General features: G+C 36.9%; 2 protein-coding genes and 1 long non-coding RNA gene across 6 annotated transcripts; 1 reads left to right on the top strand and 2 right to left on the bottom strand.

Annotated features, from left to right (window-relative positions):
* Positions 1-149: 149 nt before the first annotated feature.
* On the top strand, positions 150-24,252 carry LOC141385546 (uncharacterized). 3 transcript variants are annotated; one of them, XR_012405937.1, is made up of 5 exons: positions 150-289; positions 1,124-1,237; positions 21,406-21,581; positions 22,786-22,969; positions 23,045-24,252. It is a non-coding gene; the product is annotated as an uncharacterized lncRNA (long non-coding RNA). The 3 variants fall into 3 exon arrangements; XR_012405940.1 differs by having other exon boundaries at positions 22,603-22,969; XR_012405939.1 differs by having other exon boundaries at positions 1,124-1,341.
* On the bottom strand, positions 824-2,763 carry exoc1l (exocyst complex component 1 like). The gene is given in 3 exon segments (NM_001114848.1): positions 824-1,381; positions 2,239-2,402; positions 2,601-2,763. Coding segments are annotated over 3 exon segments (552 nt in total). The 5' UTR covers positions 2,722-2,763; the 3' UTR covers positions 824-1,114.
* Positions 22,237-25,213, bottom strand: clrn2 (clarin 2). Of its 2 annotated transcripts, none has more exons than XM_073949195.1 (3): positions 24,675-25,213; positions 23,028-23,207; positions 22,237-22,938 (listed from the first exon to the last, which is right to left on the bottom strand). In XM_073949195.1, exons 2-3 carry the CDS (start codon positions 23,164-23,166, stop codon positions 22,670-22,672), a joined length of 408 nt encoding a protein of 135 aa, XP_073805296.1. In that variant the 5' UTR covers positions 23,167-23,207; positions 24,675-25,213; the 3' UTR covers positions 22,237-22,669.

The following is a 25,213-nucleotide window of genomic DNA, read 5'->3' as shown; positions in this document are numbered from 1 at the left end:
AAAATCTAAGTTTATTTGGTAAAGATTTACAGTCATTACAAGCAACGCTTTGCTGTCAGAAGTGAAATAAATGTACAACATTTTTTTCAGGCTACTTTTTAGCCACCACAATGATGAAGGACCCAAAACATTGAAGCGTGTATGACGTCATTAGGGCGGTTTAGCTCAAGCTGGCCGGCTCGAATGACATTTGATCGTTACGTTCAAAAGAGTGTAGTTCAGCGCACATTGAGGCTGTTTTTAATATGATGGCATGTTATTACACGACTGTACGAAATATCAGATTACAGTAAGTCAGTCGCGGCATTCAGTAGTTAATTTTCTGATTGCCAAACGCTACATTTAGTACCTCCCATAGCTGTGATAGTTATATATCCACATGTAACGTTAATAAAACCCTTTAATCCCAATGTAAATAATTTCACAATGTATATGTTTATTTTATTACAAAGGTATAGTACTATATAGCCTACTTTATATTATCTGGGAGTTAAGTTAATTGCGGCCAAGAATAATACATGCATGGAATTGAATCTTTCCAAAGTTAACCTACATTCTGTATCATTTGCAAATGTGCATAAATTCGTGGCATAAATAGTTAAATGTTTGCAGTACTATTGCAATGTCACTGATTCAACAACGCAAAGCACATTGCAATAGAAATGTGAAAACAGCAGTTTTTTCACCAAAGAATCTCACCCACAATTATAATATCTATGTTATTATATCTAAACGTGCTGTATCCACGTTTACCTCACAGTTTTACTTTTTCAAATGTTATACCACATTAGAATAAATCGACTAAAGTACATGCAAAATATGTAACATTGCATTAATAACAAATATACATTCTCAAAATTCAAGTCACGGCATAATTACACATCAAAAACAGTCTTTTACGCTACATTTGCACAAGGCTAAATTGGATTTCACCCACACTGTGGAGTTATGTTACAGTTGCTGTAGGTCTGAGTGCTCGGAGCTTGGCTAAGTGCTCAAAACACAGCATAGTTTTGTACACTCCCTTGGGCTTTTTTTATACACTTTTTGTCAACATAACATTTTTAAAGGCAATTTGAAAGAAATTAGACTCATTCAAATGTCTCTGCTTTCTCTATGCCAGAGGGACCGGACACATGGAAAGACACACCAAGTTAAAGGCATAGAAACAGACCTGCGTGAGGACAACACAGTCACCACGATCTGAATACATTGCGGTGGGCTGAATGTAAGTCCAGTCAAAGTTCTTAAGCTTCAATGCAGTGTGGTGATACTTCCTGCTCAAGGACAGCAGACAGCGGGCCAGGGTGTATTTGGCCGCACAGCTCACTGCTCTGATGGGCCGCACCGAGTTGAAATGCATCAAAAAACAGGGATCATCCTAACACAGCAGAGATATGCAAATTGAACATCTTCCAGTGGAAAGAAATAGATAACTCTCCCTGATATAACACTAATATCGTAAGCAGTAGGGCTGCACAATACATCCTTTAAATTCAAATTTTAACCTTAATGGATGAAAAGAAAATGTAAAGCCTGTGACTATGTAAGGTTTCAAGCTAAATTAAACCTTTGGTCACAAGAAAACTATAGAATTTGTAGCTTTACCAAAGATTATTTGTATTACTTATTTATAAAATGAAGACTACAGTAACAAACATTTGAATTGGATCAAAACAGTGTCAAAAAGACAAAAATGGTGTTGTTTAATAGTTTTATTAAAACATGAAAGGTTTTGATCAAATTCAAATGCTGATTGTATACAGTGTTATTTTATTATTTATATTATTATTATTATATTATTTGATTATTTAATTTCTGCACCTCAAAAGTCTCTCCAGAATTACTCGAGAAAGTCTTATATAAAAAAATAAAAGCAGTTTTTAGTAAAAGAAAAAAAAACATTTTAGGGTCAAAATTATTAGCCCTTTTAAGCTATTTATTTTCTCGATAGTCTACAGAAAAAACCATCGGTAAATTGAAGCTTGCCTAATTACCTTAACCTGCCTAGTTAACCTAATTAACCTAGTTAATCCTTTAAATGTCACTTTAAGCTGTATAGAAGTGTCTTGAAAATATCTAGTCAAACATTATTTACTGTCATCATGGCAAGGTCAAATGAATCAAGTATCAGAAATGAGTTATTACAACTATTAAATTTTTTTAAACTATTTTTTTTTTAATATTGTGCGGCCCTAATTAGCAGCATTTATCAGATTTCGACAGAGCTCAACTCACGGTATCTGGATCTCTACCATCCAAAATCAGCAGATCTGTCAGGGCCCAGGTCTCTGTTCTTTCATAACTGTCTTCCAGCCCGCTGTGCTGCAGTTTCTTGGTTCTTGAATGCTTAACTCTCCGGCACATGACCACTGAGATCTGAGCTTCTTTATCCTTCGATACTAAATACAGATTGGTTTTGTATTTCATTATGCCACATCGGTAGCATTTAAGACTGTATTCATAGAATCCCCATTTTATTTAAAAATCAATATGGTGTCCCCAGATGATCCCAGCAATTTTTGAGAATTTTAGTACCATGTTCTGGTGGAATTTAATTAGCCCAAATAATCATGCACAAATCAGGATTGTTTTCTTACTGGAAACGCAGAGAAAATGTCGTCCTTGCTGTTGTTCCTCGATTTCTATAAACTCCTTCAGTGTCTGTCCCTCCGGTCTGAACAAGACTCTGTCCATCTCCTCCCTTAGTAGAGACGACATCTCGGGCAGAAAAAAATAGAGAGAAAATTAATTTAAGTGTGTGAGAGCAAGAGCAGAGTGAGGGATAAAATGTGTTCTTGAGGTGGATCTGGTTTGAAGGGTTTATCACCCTCCTCCCTCTCTCTCTCTCTCTCTCTCTCTCTCTCCCCCTCACTTTCTCATTCTCTCACCCTTTGTTTCTCTATCTGTTTGTTGGAGTGAATGAAACTATTCCTATGAATTTTCAAGACTGATTGACACTCACAAGCAAATTCCTTTTTTAATTTACAGATATACTTACACCCTTTTTGGTGATGTTATTTCAATGTATGTTTTATTTGGATTACTTGTTAATGATAACACCAGTCACTATATGTAGTGCAAAGCAAACGTTTGTGTGGGGGTTAAAACATTTGGAATAGGAAGATTGAGGTTAATTGTACTTATTTGTCTTCCAGGAAATATGCAAGTATCTTCTGCCTCTTTTTCACTTTTTAGGGGCAGTGCTTAATGGGTGGAAAATTATATTTCACCAAAATAAAAAAAAGGATCTTCATCCTGTTCAAAAGGGAAACACCTATACACTCTCACATCCATACACATACAATACAGTCCATTTAGTTTATTCAGTTCACCTATACAGCATGTCTTTGGACTGTGGGGGAAACCGTAGCACCCGGTGGAAACCCACGGGAATCCGGGGAGAACGTGCAAACCCCACACAGAAATGCCAACTGGGTCCAGCCGGTAATCTAACCAGCAACCTTCTTGCTGTGAGGTGATATTGCTAACTACTGAGCCACAGTGCCACATGATATTGTACCAATATAGATAATATTAATGATTATATAAATATAATAATGTCAGTCTGTATAATGCAAATAAGTTGCTGTCCCCCAAACCCCCCTGATTTACTTCACCATAATGCAAAACAAAATTTGTAGCACTTTAAGTTAAAAAATAAAACTGAACTGCAATTTAAATTTGATCTGCTTATATAAAGTAGTAACAATGTCCTATTTATGACCAAGCTGATTCATGCTAATTAATCTCCTGGATTTGTTTCATAAATTGCACTGAACATTAATTTTCTCAGCTTGACAGATGCGTTTGCATCATTCTCTCATCAACATCTCACTGATCCATCCGAAGCCAGCCTACAGTTAATGACTCAATCAAGAATAATTCTGATTCACTAAATACAGGGTGCTCCAGTTTCCCCCACAGTCCAAAGACATGCACTAAAGGGGCCTCATGTGCGAAGACTTGCGTGGAAATCATACTAAAACATTGCATACGCACAAAGCTGTAAATGTGCGTACGCAGAAAAAAATTCAGATGTATGAAACGCCGAATCCCACGCGTATTCTGTTTGTACATCTGAATGAACGTGAAACTGAGCGCAACATGCACGAGCGCAAAACCCATCCCTGCCTTTTCCCCCATATAAATATGCTAATGACTCTATTTTGGCAAAACCCAACGAAAAAGCAATGGCAAAAGCAAGCAAAAAGAGAAACTTTGAGCAGAATGTGAATTGAAGGTGCTGCTTTCGGAGGTAGACCGGAGAAAAACGGTTTTATTTGCAAGTTTGTCCTCTGGAATTAATAACAAAAGAAAAAATACTTTGGGGAGAGTTTTTTTTTATAGTGGGGAGAGTTTAGCTGATGCGGTTAACGTAGTTGGGTCTGAACATCACACTGAGTATATTAAAAAAGAAATAGTGAGATATATAGGTGAAAAATTTAGTAGTGTCTTTAACAGTCTAAGTGGCGTAGCTAGTTAAACCCATGGCATTGTGTTTTTACACGTTCAAGCATGAATACGGTTCTAATCCTGCGGCTGATGAACTTTCTCTTTTTTTTCCCCCGCTACATATCAGATTTTGCCTATATACTCTTTATCATGAGAAAGACAAGTAGGAATCATTAATTAGTCTGTGCATCAAATTTAATTTGCACATTTATTGAATGGAAATGTTTCTGATTCACGTATGCCAGTTCATCCTCAGATGGTGCCTTTATAGAAATGTGCGTGCAGTAGATTGCTCCGATTACACTGGGAAAACCGGCGACCGCTGCAAATTGCGCTTTAATGTTTGGCTGGTCAACTGTATGGTACGGAAACCTTATATACTAGACATGCGGATGAACCCATCTCATACAGCTGAGAAGGCACTTTGTAGAGAGGAATTTACCACAACTGCCTCTAGGAGTCGCCAATGGAAATAAAACAGGCACGCACAAAAAATGTGCATACGTCAGCCATGTAGTTGGCGTGGAGCTGCGCACATTCCCACGTTCAGTTCATCGTTAGTAAATCCAAACGTGAGCGATTCTAAGCGTAAAACCTGGCGTACGCAGTTTTTGTGCGTAAGCAGCGTTGATACATGAGGCCCCAGGTGAATTGAATTGAATTGAATAAGCAAAATTGGCCGTAGTAGTGTATGGTGTGAAAGACTGCGTATGGGTGTTTCCCAGTGTTGGGTTACAGCTGGAAGGGCATCCACTGCGTAAAAAACATATGCTGAATAAGTTGGTGGTTCATTCCACTGTGGTGAACCCCGGTTTTATAAAGGGACTAAGCCGAAAAGAAAATGAATGAATAAAATTTACAGGCTGATTCAAAATGAGTCAAAATGGGAACATGCCTTTTAGTGTGAGTGCAAAATGTTTTATAGGAGTTGTTATTGTAAAAAAAAAATGTAAATTAAAAAAATTTAGATCATGACTGTCAATTTTTTTTAGTCCCAACCCTTTTCCAGAAGGCACACCAACAATACACATTTTCAACCTCTTTCTACTCAAATACACCTGAATCAACTCAGCAGAACATTAGAAGAGACTCCAAAATCTGAAATGAATGGGTCAGATAAGGGAGATGTCCAAAATATGTGCTGTTGGTGTGCCTCCAGGAATAGGGTTGGTTAAGTTAATCTGCTCAAAAAGGTCAAGCTGGTGAAGCTCACTGTATTAAAAATGCTTAAAAATTAACATGTTCATATTTGGATGTTACCAAAGTAAAATACCAATAGATAATCTTTGTTTTTTACTTTCTAAATGTTATTATCTGTACCTTCACTTAAACACTTGTTTTATTTACTTCATCCATCACTACTGCACACTATTATCATATTATATTACTGTGACTACAGGACAGCAGTCAAGGTGTATAAAGTTCATAAATAGTCAAATATGACTCTGTTTGAAATGAGGGTGAAGCAGTGGCGCAGTAGGTAGTGCTGTCGCCTCACTGCAAGAAGGTTGATGGGTCGCTGGTTCAAACTTCGGCTTAGTTGGCATTTCTGTGAGGAGTTTGCATGTTCTCCCTGTGTTCACGTGGGATTCCTCCAGGTGCTCCAGTTTCCCCCACAGTCCAAAGACATGCTGCAGGTGAATTGGGTAGGCTAAATTGTCCGTAGTGTATGAGTGTATGAATGTATGAGGGTGACAGGCCCAGACGACAGGCCGGCCGGAATGTGTAAAAAAGTCGTTGTCATATGGACAAAGAGCTGACCCTTCAACCATACGGGACTAAGGCCAAAGAAGAAGAAGAAGACTCTGTTTGAAATGGACTTTGTGCTTTGTAACTTCTTTATCTTCACAAACAGCAACTTTATGAACTAAAATTGGAAGTGTAAAATTGAAAATAGGATACCTTCTTAAATAAAAAAATGATTCAAGCCAGAATAATGGTGATGATTTGCTTGCATCTTCGTTCTTTCTTTAATTCTATATTTGTTTTTTATTGAATTTTCTCTCCATTTATTCTTAGCCTTAACCTGTATGCGGATGCTTTTAGTGTTTTATAACCTTATCATGCCTACACGCCCTAACAAACTCAGTCCTGGCTTATATGAGCCATGTCTAACTGACATGCCTAAAATGGCCCTGGGGGAAAATACATCATTAGTTATGAAAACACATTTCCCTCTTAAATCTCCATCATAAGTGGTGCAGTTACAAGCCATTATAATTATAATCTCTACAGGGATAACCCATGTATTGACTGTGGTCCCATCAACCTTTAAAGCTTCGTTATACAGCGGATCTGCAGATGCATAATTTATATTCAAAAAACACATTTATACAAACAAGTGTTCTGATTGCATCTGATAAAAGACTTTTTGGGTGGCTATAGAGGCCTTCGTCTTGATATCCATCTGTGTTTTCAGGAGGCAATCATATTAATCTTGGGCAGATTTCAGTTGTTCGAGCTTTTACACTCACACAACTTGCCCAAATTCCGAAAGGAGGAAATGGCCTTCGCGTTCAGTCTTCTGAGTAGCTTTTAGTTGGTCTTTGAGGTTTTGCTTGTGGCCACTGTTACAGTCAGTTCTAAAAGATGGTCATGGAGATGCTCACTTTCATGTGAAGTTCCTTAGGTAATGCAACAGCTTAAAGGTAGCTCTTCTAATTTTGATGAGCTATTGTACTCAGGAGAAGGTTTTGTGTCAAAATTTCAGCAGATCAGAAATTACGGAAAAACTTTGGACAGCCCATTTGACACCAACACTCATGGCAAATTGAAATTAAATCACCTCTTTTTTCTTTAAACATCAGTGGGTTGTCTTGACCATGTTGCCTAAATGCATTGAGTTATTGCCATGTGATTGGCTGATTGGATATCTGTGTTAATGCGCAAATTAACAAAACAGGTTTACTGTCATGGTTCTGCCCTATGTTTAATGTTTTTATATCTAACCGTGTTCTTCTGGCCCCACCCCTTTTTTTCTCTCGGTCACGCCCTGTTGTTTTGGTTGTCATATTTCTTGTCTCTCTTATTGTGTTCACCTGATCCTCGTGTGCTTTCCTTCCTATAGACCTTTTTCTTTGTTGCTGCACGAAAGGTGCAATAGAAACCAGCGTCTTCCGGTAGGATGCTGAGACCTTCCGTTTACACCGTTTACAACTGGTTAATCTTGATCAGAAAATAGTTGACAATACCATTTTGTGTGGCTTAGGGAGTGTTTTTGTGATCCACAACTTTGATTTAAAAAGGTTTTAAAAAGTTATAAAGTTGTTTTAAAGCCGTTATACTTCTGTCAGATGCGATTCAAGCTCGAGAGAAAAATGTTCTTTATTGTCTGCCATCAGATAAGATGCTAAAATACAGCATCAGTGTTCTCGACCTGTCAGCTCCTATACTGTAATCAGCAGCCCTTCAATGCATTCACACGCATAGATCACTGCATAATTGAGCAAACCATATTACTGGCATGAAACTTAACAGGTTTATAACAAAGCCATGCAATTTCCCACAAAATAAAAGTACATTATTAATACTATTCTGGCTGATTTGCATGTTGATCCTAATTGGGAGCGGTATATGTTTCACTTTGTTAGTTTGTATTGTATTTACCAGGGTATGTTGTTTTTGTGTCATTTCAAAATGCCATATTAATTTAACTTTATGCCAGTCTTTCAATCAATGTGCTAGTGGGTTGGTACAAACTGTGTGTCAAACATTTTGGTGAATTACATTTCTTTGGGTTAGTTCTTGATTCTGGAGATCATTAATAATATATTATCATTAATACTAAAACGGTTAAGGTGTTTTAGAATGACCAAAACAACATTTCAGAAGTTTTACAATGTGCTCAGCCTGATGGTTTATCATTTCTTACGCATTTTCATCATCACATAATCTCTTATAACAAAGCCATATGAGTTTTTTAATGCGCATACTGAAACTTGTTTGATAAAAGGTTTCCATAGTAGTTGATGTGCATTTTTCATATCAAATTAAACGTTTATCCTACTCAGATATGTGCATATGTTTTTATGCGCTTTTTCAAGATTGATGCGCATCTTGGCATTCCCATCATCCGACAAGAAATGTCCAAAATGTGCATAAAAATTGCTGGATAGAAACATAGTGTGTGTTTACATATATGGATGTTACAGGAATTTTATTTGATCTGATTTACTTTATCAGAGCCAGTCCTCCATATATTAGCAAATAGTGTGCAAGTTGCGTAGGGCTCACGGACCACCTTGGGCCCCTTTGATCTGAAAGAAAATATAATGACAAGACCCGTGCAAGAGAGTTTAGTTATTTTATTTTGTCTTTCATCAAATATAAAGATATGGAAATGATTGTTCTTTTTTTCTATTCTTTTTTTCTTTTCTTTTTTTAGTATTTTTTCGATTCTGTGTCATTGCTCTTCCTAGTCCTATCATTGTTTTGGCATGCCTGTAAATGAGCATAGCTTTAAATAAAGTTTTATGCAATTTTCACTTTTTGTTGGTTTGTTATTCTTACTTTATTTGTTGATGTTATTATTTAGCTTGGATTTACATTTACCTCGCTTCATCTTGCTTTTATTTAGTTGTTAATTTAGCTTTTGTTTATTTTTTTCCCTCTGAGACTCTATAGGTAAAATTTTCAGTTGTTATATTTTTGTACTTGTTCTTGTTGTTCCCTCATTTCAGTGTTTTGTAATATACCGTTTTCAGTAAAGCAAGAAAGGTAAGCATACTTAAAAGTATCTCTGTATTAATATATTCTTTGCCAATTTGATGTATCTGTATTTAAAACAGGTCATAATCGCCGCATTTTCAGAAGTAACGCATTACTTTTGGGGTCCATGTGAAACGTGCAATGTAAGTCACTTTAGATAAAAGCTCTGCTAAATGGCTGTTTACATCCTGTCTGTAGTTCTTTTATATCCACATTATAGTGGCTCAGAACACCAAAGCACAGATAAACCTCGTTTCCAGTACTTCATATTCACTTGATTTTGTGGAGCTCTTTCTGTGTATAAATATCACAGTGAATGAAAGTTGTGGTAGAGAAAAAATATGGAGAGTTATTCAACATTGTCAATGATGTGGAAACATTTTAGTTTGTTTGTTTGTTTGTTACTCTGCCAAAGGAGTCTGAATCTGGGGAAAGACAATAAGATGCTCTGAGGAGCTCCAAGATACACTTTATTGATTTGGCCTTGTCCAATAAAATGTGCCGGGAATGAATCCAAGGATTTCCAAACATGCGGCACTCTCAAAGTCAGTGGATTAAAACAAAATGAGGTTCCTTTAGGAAACTAAATCCTTTGCAAAATAAAATTATGGCATTTTTTAAAACAAAATGTGGAAATATAAACATATCATATCATAAATTTTTTCTTTCTTATAATCTATAACTCAGGTTTATATTTAAACAGCTTATTTCAAACTAATATGTCTGAATTACAAATGATACTGTAAAAAACTAATTACTTCAATTTGTTACACTGAAACAACTTAATTTAACTTAATTTGTTATATTTTTCAGTACACTCACTAATTATTTTGCTGCTTGTTGAAACTACCTGTTTAAATGAGCTGAAACAGCACAATTCTTGAGATTTTTTGGGGACAACTTAAATCATTCAGTTTCATGTTCAATTCACTTACATTTGTTAAGTTAACTTAATTGATTTGTGTTGGGACTACATTATTTAATTATGTGGAAACCTGCATTTTTTTTAACAGTTTAATAGTTTAGGCTGAAATGGATTTGTTTTTCTTAGCCATTTTACCATGTCATTAAATCAAATACAGAACAGCTATAAACTTCAGTTGTTTTCTTTGCTAACAGTAAAAGCCTAAGCAACGACAGCAAGCAACAGGTTGCAAAAAAGGATCATAAACAAATGCAGTTATGAGTATTTATTTCCCCTCAAAATCTCTAGAGTCTTATTGTTCACCAGAAAAACATTGCTCGCAATTTTAAAGGGATTCATAAAACAAGCCACAGTTTTGATTTGTGTTCATAATGTCTTTGTGTGGAATTCACTCACACACATATTTACGCTGTCTGTTGTTCTCAGGAAAGTATGTGGAAAAAAAAGATCAATAGTTTGCAATGAGCAGAAGTCAATAACTGACAAGGTTTATGCCGAGGGAAAAGTTCTATTAGATTTTTCATGTGTATAGGTGGGCGTTGGTGTGATGTTAATGCTTGAGTGCTGTGGGATATCCTGTCTCGCCCACACACAAACAGTGAGGTTTCCATCAGCTTCCTTCAAACAAAAATGCATCCGAGCGTCAAGCCACATGAAATATTTATCATTTACCAATTGTAGTTTCCACTAACCCTAACCCAAAATACCACTTCCGTTTACATTACATTTGCTACTCTTTTAATGGTAATGATGGTTAATATCAACTTACTCATTTAAGAAATACTTGTTTGGGACTGCTGTTGAAAGAGATAATTAACCCCAAAATGAAAAATCTCAGTGGTTAGCACTATCGCCTCACAGCAAGAAGTTCGCTGGATTGAGTCCTAGCTGGGCCAGTTGGCAATTTTGTGTGGAGTTTGCTTGTTCTCCCCATATTTCCATGGGTTTCCTCCTGGTGCTCCCACAGTCCATGCGCTATAGGGGAATTGGATTAGCTAAATTGGCTGTGGTGTATGAGTGCGAGTGTGAATGTGTATGGGTGTTTCCCAGTGTTGGGTTGCGGCTGGAAGGGCATCCACTGCGTAAAACATGCTGGAATAGTTTGAGGTTCATTCCCCTTCACCATCATTTACTCATACTCCACTTGTTCCAAACCTGTTTGAGTTTCCTTCTTCTGTTGAATATAAAAATATGTTTTGAAGAATGTTGAAAAAGCATCCATTTACTTCCACTGTTTTCCCCACTTATAGAGGTCAAATGCTTTTGGTTATCAACATTCTTCAAAACATCTTCTTTGGTGATTAACGGAACAAGAAACTCCCAAAGGTTTTAAACCACTTGAGGATCAGCAAACATTTGTTATGAACTATCTTTTAATAACATTCCTTTACTGTTTATTTATTTATTTGTCAGTATTAGTGATGTTAACTGTTATATTTTTATATTTATAAAACTTTTTACATAGAAAATGCCATCACTAAATCTTATTTAAATGTGATTATTCATTTTATTGGTTAGCAAGTATACAGTAAATTTGTTAGAGTTTATAGTTTTGAGGAGCCACTCATCTATGCAGGACACATTAGCCATGATCACGGTTGTTAAAACCACTTCAATGGTGCACTCTGTTGGTCAAAGCTTGTAGCACTACCGGTCAAAAGTTTGCAGTCAGTTTTATTTATTTTTTAATGTTTTTTGTTTTAAAGAAAATTATTCTGTTCATCAAGGCAGCATTTATTAAATGTAAAACAATTGTAAAAATTGTATATATTTATTAAAATGTAAACAATTGCTTTCTTATTTTATGTAGTTTCAAACGAAACTATTACTCGAGTCATTATTGCTTTTATTACTATTTCCATTAATAATAATCATTTTAATAACTCAATCATTCATTTTCTCTTCGGCCTAGTTCCTTTTCATTTTAATAATTTTAATTTATATTAATGTGATTTCTGAAAAATCATTTGACTCTGAAGACTGGATTAATGAAGCTGAAAATTCATCTTTAAAAATCACAGTAATAAATTATTAATATAAATTATAAACTACTTTTGAAGTTATTTTATAGTGCAATAACATCTCACAATTTTACAATTTGTTCTTTATTTTTGATGAAATAAATGCAGCCTGGCGAGGCAGTGACGCAGTAGGTAGTGCTGTCCCCTCACAGCAAGAAGTTTGCTGGGTCGCTGGTTCGAACCTCGGCTCAGTTGGCGTTTCTGTGTGGAGTTTGCATGTTCTCCCTGCCTTCACGTGGGTTTCCTCCAGGTGCTCCGGTTTACCCCACAGTCCAAAGACATGTGGTACAGATGAATTGGGTAGGCTAAATTGTCCGTAGTGTATGAGTGTGTGTGAATGTGTGTGTGGATGTTTCCCAGAGATGGGATGCGGCTGGAAGGACAGGAAGAGGTTCATTCCGCTGTGGCGACCCCGGAATAATAAAGGGACTAAGCCGACAAGAAAATGAATGAATGAATAAATGCAGCCTTTGTGAGCAGGAGATATTAAAACATTTAAAAATCCTACTAACCCCAAACTTTTGACCAGTAGTGTATAAGGGAAAAAAACTGCAGTACTTGAGGGATTATTATGGTTTCATAAGATTATCAAAATATTATGCAGCCAATTGGATAGGGACCATTTGTTCAAAAAAGGCAGATTAGCTTGAGTTATCCTCGTTGTGAAAACCAGTAGTTTTCATTACATGAGCTATGATTTATTCCAAAGATACAAATTAGATTTATATGCAAAAGCAGAACTTTGCATATAACATTTGAGAATAAAGTCAAATAAAAAAAACGCCACTTTTCGATCTAATATCTAAAGTAAGAAAGATATTTGCAGCAGTAGGCTATAACCATTGGTATGACATTTACAACAGAGTTCTGATCCAAATGCAGGTTTAATAAGTAAGTTAGGCAAGCAATGGTCAACACGGGATTAAACAGATGTATGAAGGCAATCCAGAAACGTAGTCAAAATAACAGACGAGAGGTCGGAAGGCAGGCGGCAGGCAGGGATAACTTGAGAAACAAGGCGAGGGTAAACACATGGAAAAACAAGACAAAGGAAACACGTTGTAATGTCACACACAGTAAACAAGACTCTGCAACTGGAGTGAGTGTATGTGCTATTTAAATAGTGTGTTTAATCAGTTCTTGACAATCCTCCGGTGTTGCGTGTGTAATCAGTCAGAATGAGGAACATCTGTGAGTGAGCGGAGTGCATGTATCAGGGTTGTAGTCCAAAAATGCTGAATTTGTAGTCCATAAGTGATAGTGAGTGTATTCCAGCGATCTATGGAGTTACGATCGCTGTGGGCCTTTTATCTTATTTATTAAATTACTTATGCCTGCCTCAGAAGATGCAACAAAATGAATACGCAGTGGCTTTGGGAACACAGTCTTTCAAGACAGTTCTGGGAGGTAATAAAAATATTAATGCCAAACTACTTTGATGATAGACTTTGACTTGAGGTCAAATGATGGCAGACTTTAACTTGATGTTGTGCAATGTGGTCAGTTCTTTGTTTATTTTCATTATTGCCATCCCACTTGTTTTGGTCGCCAGCGGTTTTGCCCTTGTAGATCACTGGTGAACCCTTCCTGTCATTCACACGAACTACAAAGGCCATCATGCCTTGCAGTCTCACACCGGTTTCAGTTTACCTTCTGATTACACACAGCTGCAGCTTATCGTCACTGAGTACTTACCACACACACACATCTAGTGCTGAGTCTTGTTTTCTGTCGTGTTTTTTTGTTTTGCCCTGCTGTGTTTTGACCTAGCCTAGTAGCCTAGTAAATTCAGTTTTGTTATGTGGCTGTGCTTCCCCCCCATGGGGGTTGTTTAAGTTGTTTTTTTTATATAATAAAGTCCTTGGTTATTTGCATTTGGGTCCTCGCCTCATCCTTCCCAACCACAAACAAACCCTGACATATATGACTGCCTGCTCCTGTTTCCAGCCCTATCTGCCTCTAATAAAGCAGCACCTGCATCCTACTAATGAACTCCAGTTTATTACATCAGACACACATTTTCTTTTGTTCTGTTAAAACAAATGCTCATGACTTTTTTGATGCTTATGCTTGAATTTAATTTGTAAATGTATTTCAATGTTTTTTATCAGATTAAAAAAAAAGCTTATTCTACTTAGTTGTACGTAGGCCAACTCGATTATGGGAAAAATTGTAATCATGATTATTTTGGACATAATTGTCCAAATTTTGCTATTATGCCAATACATTTAAAAGGTTTTACAATTCACAATGCTGAAGCATAATCAGACAAAGTACAAAAAACAAACTAACAAAAAAAAAAATCACACTTATGGAAAAGAAAAAATATAAATAATAAATAAATAAAATTAATAAATATAAAAATATAAATTTACTGTACAAAAAAACAATTTGTTTCTTATTAAAGCCACACAAGTCCTTCAATCAGGAGCAGTGAGTGATTTTTTCCTTGTCTTTTGTTGTTTGATTAATGTTGATAAACACATTCGGCAGCAGGAATATGTTTGTGCTTTCACAAATTTCCATGTGAAACAGAGAAACGAATGCTGACTGCTTAAAAGGGGCAGGATATGACACAATATATGTTAATCTCGATTAAAAAAATGTATAATCATTGGAGGCCAAAATTGCAATTGAATTTCGATTAATTGCACAGCCCTAGTTGTGTGCATAAGTTTTTAATGAGCACTTTCTATAGTTATGCGCATGTTGGCATGTTAAAAAATGTTATACAATAGTCAATGGAACCATATCTAATGTCTCTCACACTGCTCTGCTGTGATCTTGAACAGCTCTTTAATCCCTTTCACAGTTTTCTGATTGCATGAGTTAGATTCACAGTCAGGTTCATATTAGGACTCTAGGTTGGTCATTTCATTATTTCAGTGTTTTCAAATGACAGGTTTAATCCGTGAAGCAAGGTTGACTTAAAATCATCTAATCTCTAAACTCTCTGTTGAATAATCTTAAACTTGCTAAGTTGTACTATGTCAGTTCCAAAATCTTTTCTATGAGAAATTTTTAATCAACCTTGTAACGAACAAACGTTACATGCTTTAATTGTTGTTTTAGTTTCTTGTGATGCGAGAAGGACTGGTTGCAATATTACTACAGGCCACTAGGTTGCACTAGAGGGGAGTGAGAACTGGATATATTCCAGCTCACCATAGAGCAAGTGAGTCGTGTTTGGTAGAGGGAACCACATGGTGAACTGAGTTCACCATGTGAGAACGACCCACTCCGGTTCTGATTGTTTTGAGAACTTTATTGTTGCTGCTCAAATGTGAGTATTGAATACGTTTTGAGTTTGAAAGTATTTTCAATGGTTGGTTGTAATTTGCCCTATGTTTATTTCTTATGTAGACAGGACCTGTTGTCCTAGAGAAGTTCAGATGAGGTGTTTGTTGGTGCTTTTCAATGGACTGCAATGATTTGGTTTCAACGTTCTTTATGCTTCTCATTGGCAAATGAACTATATGTGTACACGTGGAATGACGGTCAGTGACTCTTAAATTCATCATACTACCGTTTTCCCAGTGTGAGGAAGTGGATCTTATTGCATCGCACTCAAATCCATCTACGCAACATTCACCCAACCATCTATATCATTTACACAGACTGTTTACATTCAATGACTGCTTGGTTTTGGTTATTGATTACTTTTGTTTGTGTGGACTAAATACTGTAAACACATGTAGAGAAATTAAACAAGAAGGAAAAAGGGAAAAACAGGCTTGTGAAGTTAATTTTAATTTCAGTATGTGTGAAATAAAAATTCTGTGAACTCCCTCAGTGTAACATCTTGCATGCATAGAGGTGGTGTTACAGATGGCGCCCGAACAGGGACATTCGTGAATTGTATTTTACGAAGTCCTTTGAATTATAAAGAGATATTTCACTGATACTGAAATTCTTCACAAGCAAATATTACAAATTTACAATGGAGGACAGAGCAGCTAGTGTGGATTATTCAGATGAAGCCTTTACTCATCTCAGAGATCCTGTAGCTAATCTTATAGATACTTTTAGTGAATTGTATCTAGATTCAGAAGAAGAAAAAGAAAGTAAAGATGAACCTCCACACCAGGGACAGGAAGACATTAGTAAAATTGATGACTTTCCATCACCACCCCCACCCCTTGACTTTCATGATGATCAATTACAGTTTGAGAATGATGAACATGATCAGCGTATACATAGCATTGAAAAGCACTTGGCTGATCTTGAGCATAGAGTAAGCAGTTTTGTCACCGCTGAGACACTGAATGCAAATTTAAGAGCATGTGAAGATAGGATTAACTACTATGTACAGAGGGAGTTAGATCGTGTTCAGCAAAAATGCTATGCTAAAGTTGAGGATTTGAGTAGGAGTATTGTGGATTGCTTGAAGCGTAGAGACAAACAGCTAGAGCAACAATTTAAGGCTATCAAACCGATCATGTCCACTCCTATGCATTCCAGCATAGTTACTTCTCACAAAACATCTCAAACACCCTCTAGAATTGATGCAACTCAAGACACCACAAAGCAAGGCACTTACCTTTCTCCATCGTCCTTCCCAACCAGTATTAAACTTGAACTGCCTACTTTTGGAAATGCAGATTCAGAAGACCCCCTTGATTTCATTGAGCGGTTTGAAGAATATGATGAACTTCGACCTCTACATCATGAAGAGATGTTAGCAGCTTTATCTGTAAGTCTTAAAGGTACAGCTAAGAGTTGGTGGAAGGCTGAGAAGAGCAGTATTACAGATTGGTTGTCATTCAAAGAAAAATTCCTTTTTTCATTCTTGAATGAAGATCACAAGGAGGTGGCTGCTCAGAAATTGGCTGATTACAAACAAAAAGTCAATGAAAGTATAAGAGACTATGCTTTTAACTATAGAGCAATGTCACTGAAAATAAACCCTGCAATGTCTGAATCTGAATTGGTACAAGCAACATTGAGAAACTGTAATCCTAGATTGGCTTCATTATTAAGAGGAACAGTGAAAAGTATTGATGATCTGGTTCGTCTCGGTACACAAATAGAGAAAGATTGGTCAGAAAGTAGGAAAAGATGGAGTCAAGGAAAGGAAGAGGATCAAAAGAAGAAATCTTCAGCGGTGAAAGGACAACCAAATAGGCTCATGCTTATTGACCCTTGTTTGTGTGATAATGTACTACAGGCTCCTGTTATCTTGAATCACTCATACTTCAATGCTGTAATTGATACAGGAAGTACATTTTCTTTGCTGCAGAAGAAGTTGTGGGAGAGATTGAAGAAAAAAGATGAGCAATTGACTAGAAGTGATCAAACGTTCATGCTCGCAAATGGACAGAGTCAGAAAACTCTAGGTAAAGTATTATGGGCATGTGAAATTTATGGAGTGAAGCATGAAGTCACCTTTCATGTGATGGATGATGACAGTTTGGCTGTTCCTGTTATATTAGGCTTGGATTTTCTCAAAAAGGCTAAGGTAACCATCGACTTTAATGTTTCACGTATCTACCTACCTGATGCTAACAGTAGTCACCCTGTATGTTTTAACAAAACAACTGAGCATGCTGCTGTGAAGTTTTATGCTGCACAGGAAGAAGTTGGAGTAAGCCACGATGAGAGGTTAAAACTGATTGACCAAGCCTTGGAAAATTCTCACACTACGACCAAGGTAAAGAGTCAATTAAAAGCTCTTATGTGTGATTGGCCATCAGTATGTACTAATAAACTGGGCCGTACAGACCTTATCAAGCATGTGATCAAGACCACTGATGACTTGCCTTTAAGAAAGAGACCATATAGAGTTTCTAAAGCCAAGAATGATTTTATTGAAGAACAGATACAGGAGTTGCTTCAACAAAAAATCATCAAACGTTCTACATCTCCTTGGGCTTCACCTGTGGTAGTGGTAGAGAAAAAGGATGGGGGATCTAGATTATGCATTGACTACCGAGGGCTTAATGCAAAAACTTTTCTAGATGCTTATCCTATGCCTCAAATCACAGATATACTGGACTCTCTTCAAGGAGCTAAGGTGTTCAGCACGTTGGACTTAAAGAGTGGATACTGGCAGTTAGAAATGGATCCTGCAAGTATGGAAAAAACAGCTTTTGTCACTGCTTCGGGGCTATATGAATTCTCGTCTCTTCCCTTTGGCCTTAAAAATGCAGCTGCGTCTTTCCAACGGCTGATGGAACAGGTACTGAGAGATCTTAAAAACAAATGTTGTATGGTTTATATCGATGACATTATTGTATACTCACCCGATGTCCAAACTCACCTGAATCATCTTGAACAAGTGTTTCACAGCCTACACAAAGCTGGTCTCACACTTAACCTAAAGAAATGTAAGTTCATTTGTGCTTCACTTGACTACTTGGGCCATACCATCTCAGCAGATGGAGTCAATGTGAATTCAGACAAAGTGGAGGCTATCAGAACATTTCCAATTCCCAAGACCTTAAAGGAATTACAAAGATTTTTAGGACTGGCAGCTTGGTACCATCGATTTATTCCTGATTTCTCCTCCAAAACAGCTCCCTTACACCTCTTGAAGAGGAAAGATGTGAAGTGGAATTGGTCTGATGAGTGTCAACGTGCCTTTGATGTTATCAAAGATGAGCTCACTAGAGCACCTGTGTTGTGTACACCTAACTTTGACCTTTCCTTCAAGGTACAGACTGACGCAAGTGATGTGGGTTTAGGGGCTGTGCTCACTCAAGAAGTGGAAGGACAAGAGAGAGTTATTGCCTATGCATCTCGGTTGCTCAGAGGGGCTGAGAAGTCCTATTCCGCCTCAGAGAAAGAGTGTCTGGCAGTAGTGTGGGCAGTAGAGAAGTGGCATCATTACCTTGAAGGTAGACCGTTTGAGGTAATCACTGATCATGCTTCCTTAGTCTGGCTTTTCCAACATCCTAAGCCTTCATCTAGATTGGAAAGATGGACAATCAGACTACAAGGATACCATTTTACTGTAAGATACCGAAAAGGTCAGTGTAACATAGTGCCCGATGTGTTGTCCAGGAGAGAGGAAGTGAACTCACAGGCTGTATTACTGCATACACCAGCCAAAAAGAATTTTAGTACTGTCTCATGTGATCTGCCTTTGGACTTATCACAAATTGCTTGTGAACAGGAAAAGGATACCGAATGCCAAGAGATCATGGTTAAAGCCAAAAGCCAGAGAACCACAGATCTGAAGAGGACTCATTATATTTGCAAGAATGGAGTCTTATTCAGGAGCATTCCAGATTCAAAGGAAGGCCAAAGACTACAGGTTGTAATCCCTGAGAAATTGAGAGAGGTAACTTTGTCTTATGCGCATGACAGTCCTTTAAGCGGTCATTTGGGTAGGTTCAAAACTCTTATGCGACTGCTAGAATTTGCATATTGGCCATCCATACGTACTGATGTTTGGGAACATTGCAAAATTTGTGAGAAATGTCAGCGGTACAAACCTACAAACCTAAAACCTGCTGGTGACCTACAAAGTGTGCCCATAGTTGAACCTGGGTATATGCTGGGTATGGACATCATGGGGCCGTTTCCACGGAGCTCACGCCAAAATGAGTATCTACTAGTTATAGTGGACTATTTTACTAAGTGGGTAGAGGTTTTTCCAATGAGAACTGCCAAGTCTAACACTATTGTACGGATTCTCATAGAAGAAATATTCACTAGATGGGGAACCCCAGCCTTCATCGTATCCGACCGAGGTAGGCAGTTTACCTCCAACCTGTTGGATCAGTTATGTAAACAGTGGCAAATAACTCCAAAACTCACCACCGCCTATCATCCTCAATCAAATCTTACAGAAAGAGTCAATCGAAATTTGAAAACCATGATTGCCATGTTTGTTGAACAAAACCACCGTACCTGGGATCAGTGGATATACGAGTTCAGATTTGCTCTGAATACTGCTTGGCATGAAAGTACTGGTTATTCACCTGCTGAGATAGCACTTGGACGACAGTTGAAGGGACCCCTACAGAGAGCCTTGCACAATCCCCCAGATCCTAACCAACCAGCATATAATACCCTAGAACGCCAAAAAATTCTATATGATGTAGTCAGAGACAATGTAGAGAAGGCACAGAGTAAGCAGAGGAAGTATTACAATATGAAGAGAAGAACTCAGAATTTTGAGGAGGGAGATTTGGTATGGGTAAGAACTCACCCTCTCTCTAAAGCTGATGATGCATTCATGGCTAAAATTTCTCCTAAATGGAAAGGCCCAGCTAGGATTGTGAAAAAGCTAGGACCGGTAAATTACAAGGTCACTATGTTATCAGATGTTGCGCAAGTAGATACTTATCATACACAAAACTTAAAAATTTGGCATGGTGCAGATTTTTAAAAAAAAACACGGGGAGGGATGTATGTAACGAACAAACGTTACATGCTTTAATTGTTGTTTTAGTTTCTTGTGATGCGAGAAGGACTGGTTGCAATATTACTACAGGCCACTAGGTTGCACTAGAGGGGAGTGAGAACTGGATATATTCCAGCTCACCATAGAGCAAGTGAGTCGTGTTTGGTAGAGGGAACCACATGGTGAACTGAGTTCACCATGTGAGAACGACCCACTCCGGTTCTGATTGTTTTGAGAACTTTATTGTTGCTGCTCAAATGTGAGTATTGAATACGTTTTGAGTTTGAAAGTATTTTCAATGGTTGGTTGTAATTTGCCCTATGTTTATTTCTTATGTAGACAGGACCTGTTGTCCTAGAGAAGTTCAGATGAGGTGTTTGTTGGTGCTTTTCAATGGACTGCAATGATTTGGTTTCAACGTTCTTTATGCTTCTCATTGGCAAATGAACTATATGTGTACACGTGGAATGACGGTCAGTGACTCTTAAATTCATCATACTACCGTTTTCCCAGTGTGAGGAAGTGGATCTTATTGCATCGCACTCAAATCCATCTACGCAACATTCACCCAACCATCTATATCATTTACACAGACTGTTTACATTCAATGACTGCTTGGTTTTGGTTATTGATTACTTTTGTTTGTGTGGACTAAATACTGTAAACACATGTAGAGAAATTAAACAAGAAGGAAAAAGGGAAAAACAGGCTTGTGAAGTTAATTTTAATTTCAGTATGTGTGAAATAAAAATTCTGTGAACTCCCTCAGTGTAACATCTTGCATGCATAGAGGTGGTGTTACAACCTAAACAAATTATCTTTGTGTTTTGAAAACAAAACACATTCTAAACAGAACGACAAAACCACATGCTACCATGAAAACAGATGTCAAAAAGCAGAATGCCACACCTCTTCTGTTTAATTAAATGTTGCATTCTTTGTTCTAGGTGGCGCAGTAGGTAGTGCTGTTGCCTCACAGCAAGAAGGTCGCTGGTTTGAGCCTCGGCTGGGTCAGTTGGCGTTTCTGTGTGGAGTTTGCATGTTCTCCCTGCGTTCGCGTGGGTTTCCTCCGGGTGCTCCAGTTTCCCCCACAGTCCAAAGACATGCAGTACTGGTGAATTGGGTAAGCTAAATTGTCCGTAGCATATGAGTGTGAATGAGTGTGTGTGGATGTTTCCTAGAGATGGGTTGCGGCTGCAAGGGCATCCGCTGCGTAAAAATGTGCTGGATAAGTAGGTGGTTCATTTTGCTGTGGCGACCCCGGATTAATAAAGGGACTAAGCCGAAAAGAAAATTTATGAATTAATGAATTCTTTGTTTTAATCGCCTCTATTGGTAGTTATATAATATTTTGTAATCTTGATCTTAGGCAAAGTATGTAATTTTCGCCACTAAATGGCGGGTATTCACAACAAACAAATGCATGACATATTATGACACACCAGAAACATTTTGACTGAAATACTGATCCAGTCATAACCTTTTGTGTATTCAATTATTCAAACAGTGACTTTTTCTGAAGGTGTGTTTAAGCTAAAATTAATTTATCGGAATGATTTTATTTACTGTCCATTATCCAAAACATATTCACTAGAATAAAATTAGTTAAGATAATTGTTTTTTATACTGTAAAATAGCTATAATGTATCATAATTTACTTGAGAAATGTACCAGAGGAAGTATGAGTGTATACATTTTCCTTTGAATATATTTTATTAATGTAAACTAAAAAGCAACAAACATATTTATGCAAAATACTAATGAAAGATACACTCATCAGTGCATTGGTGTTGTTGTTTATTTCTCTGTTGTAACAATGGCTGCTTAACATGTTATGTCGAACAGGAGTCAAGTATTAAAATGTGAAGTTTATTGACTCATAAATGAGTTATTTATAAATATATATCAGACAGTAATGACACATTATTACATAATGTACATTTCTTAGTAGCTCTGCAATAGCAAGTAAGATAACTGTAATATTTCATTTGCTTCATCAAAAAAACACAAGTCACATTTCAGAAGCTCTTACATTGTCATTCAAAAATCTACTGCAAAAAGAAAAGAGTGGATTTTTCAAGTGGATTTCTTTTTTGTCACATAATAAAGCTGTATTTACAACAGTCCATTTTTTAAATCTTCAGATCAGCCCATAAACCCCTTAGGTTTGGCTAATCAGCACAGTCAAACCTTTCACCTCGTCCTTGTACTTCAGTAGAGGAAATCTTCTCCAGTGGCTGTGGGTTCCTCTGGTTTTTTAGTCTGTATTTTAGGCAGATGAATTTTACTGGAGGCCACAACCAGAATGTTCGCTCCGTGTGTTACAGCGCTGGCAACAACCAACCAAAATGAAAAACCAAGATTCTCCTCAAGGATCACCAGGGTAAAAAGGCTCTCGCTGTAGTTCGCCACGTGTTCTGTGAGTTTATGGCACTGAATTGCTGCAAGGAAGCACGCAAAGCCCATCGCACTGAACAGAGCTGAGGAACGAGATTTAAAAAGAACAAACAAGTATTTTATTCGAAATAAATCCCAGTCTATGCGTATGCTGTTTGATACATTGACTTACCTGCTATGAAATTCCAGATGTAGAGGCCAAAAGGTCCTTTGATGGATTGGTAAGGAACTTTCCTGGCATTATATATACAGAAAGCTAAACTGACTACTGCAAAGCCAATAGCAGTGAAGAGGAAGAAGATGATGATCATGTGAAGACCACTGTTGATTTTTTTGATGAGTTTTGGGAAAACTGTAGGATTTGTACGAATAAGAGAGACAGAGTTCAGGTCTTACAATATTGATTTGAAAAACATCTGTATAGCCACTGTAACACACAAGAAAGGTGACATGTCTTGACACATGCTGGGAGCATCATAGAAAACTCATCAATGGCTCCCAGCATGCACTGTGGCACAAAATGCATATGCAGATTTCTGATACATGTGAGTGTTTCAAATGAAAGCTCTGTGGGGTCTCATTCTGTAAATCAGGATTACTATTGCCAGTAAAGAGAAATCAACACCATACAGTTGTAAATTGAGAATAAATTGTTCACAATTTTGGTGACTTTTAACAAAACAAGTATTTTCTGGAAATTTCACTAACTGTAACTATCTTTCTGTTGTTAATTTAACACATTCAAAGCATTTTAAGTTTACTTAAGTTGATTAAAAGCTTTATTCAACAAATCGTTCATTCAAAAAAAAAAAATCTGGAGTAAAAAGATACTTTGACTGTTAATTTATATTATGTTAAATACTCAAAACTGTTTTTCTGTTTGATTTTGTCCTGTAACAATTCAATTGTAAGAGACATTGAAAACCTTTATTTAGTTGATTGTGTTATTGCAAGTTGAGAATATATTAAGATAGCTCGATTAAGATTATGTAAGCTAATGTGTTTCAACTATAAAGCTTGCAAGTTCTGTTTAATTGAAAATGTAAGTTAATCTATTTTAGCCAAATCATAATAATACAACTTTGGAGCATAATTTGTTAATTAATTTAATGATTATTTATAGGAAGTACCATGTACACAAACAAAAACGGTCCAGTGATAAACCTAATATTTATTTGTTTAAAATTGATCTTAAGCGTTATATTGAAACCCTAAAAAGAAATAAAAAACTATAAGGATGTTTGCAATTTTGGAATTTTCTTATAAAAAATTCTTGTCATTTATATATCCCCTGTATTTATTTTTGTTTTTATTTTCTATTGATTTATTCCTTTGATGTAAAATAATTGTAAGCACTGTATTCCTCATTTTTTTGTATGATATTGTTCTTGTTTTGCAATAAAGAAAAAGAAAAAAAATCTGCTAAATTTGGAAGTCCAGGTTACTTGAAACAAGTAATTGGATCAACTTTTTAAATTTTAAAATAATTTTTGAACCTTCTAAAAGATGATTAAATAAAAAAAACTTAACTCACTCAAAGCAAAAAGATTCATTAAAATGTTTTAAAAGTTGAAATAAAGTTTTTACAGTGTGCTAACATTAGTGATAAATAAAATAAACACAGCCACATTTGATCAGGAGAAGTGTTCCAATAAACATAAATAAACAATTAATACCACTTAAATTATCCACGTGATAACAATATAACAATAACTGATTCACAAATACAAAAATTCAAAACAATGTTGCAATCTACATTAAACAAATATATAATAATTTGAAAACTATATCAGAAAAGGACTCTCTATTATGACTTAACTTCTTACTGTATATTTTCGCGCGGCGGATTCCGAGGCCGCATCTGCGTGTTTTGCCCCCCTGGAAGAGGCCGTAGTAAATGTGTCCAGTAAACTGCTCCAGCTCCGGCCGTGACGCGTTCACCAGATCCACTCCTGTCTGGCACAACGTGGTCCCGGTGACCCAGCGCTCGGTGGACAGAGCCACGACCAGAAGCACAACAGAGCCGATGCTGAGTATCGAAGCGAAGGAGAACACGATCTGCTTCCAGAGAGTTGGCATTTCACTGCTCACCCCATTCCTCCTCCTCCTGTAACCGGCCAGACGCAAAGTAACACGACTCCGCGACGCGCGCCTCTCTCTCCGCTATATAATGCAAGAACCAGCGCTGTTTTAGCGCAAGATAAAGTTTAAAGCTTCATCGCTAATAATCCACGCGTTTGAGTTTGCATGAAAGTTAAAACAGGAAGGCAGAAAACCGAAGGAACGCGATAAAGACGGAGAGAGGGAAAGAGCTGGAAACCAGATATAAAGCGGTCAGAGGGATCTTCTTTACCACCC

The sequence above is a fragment of the Danio rerio genome, chromosome 1 (assembly GCF_049306965.1).
Source record: "Danio rerio strain Tuebingen ecotype United States chromosome 1, GRCz12tu, whole genome shotgun sequence".
Taxonomy (NCBI): Eukaryota; Metazoa; Chordata; class Actinopteri; order Cypriniformes; family Danionidae; genus Danio; species Danio rerio.
Note: the sequence above shows the minus strand (reverse complement) of the source record. Positions and strands in the feature narration are given on the sequence as shown.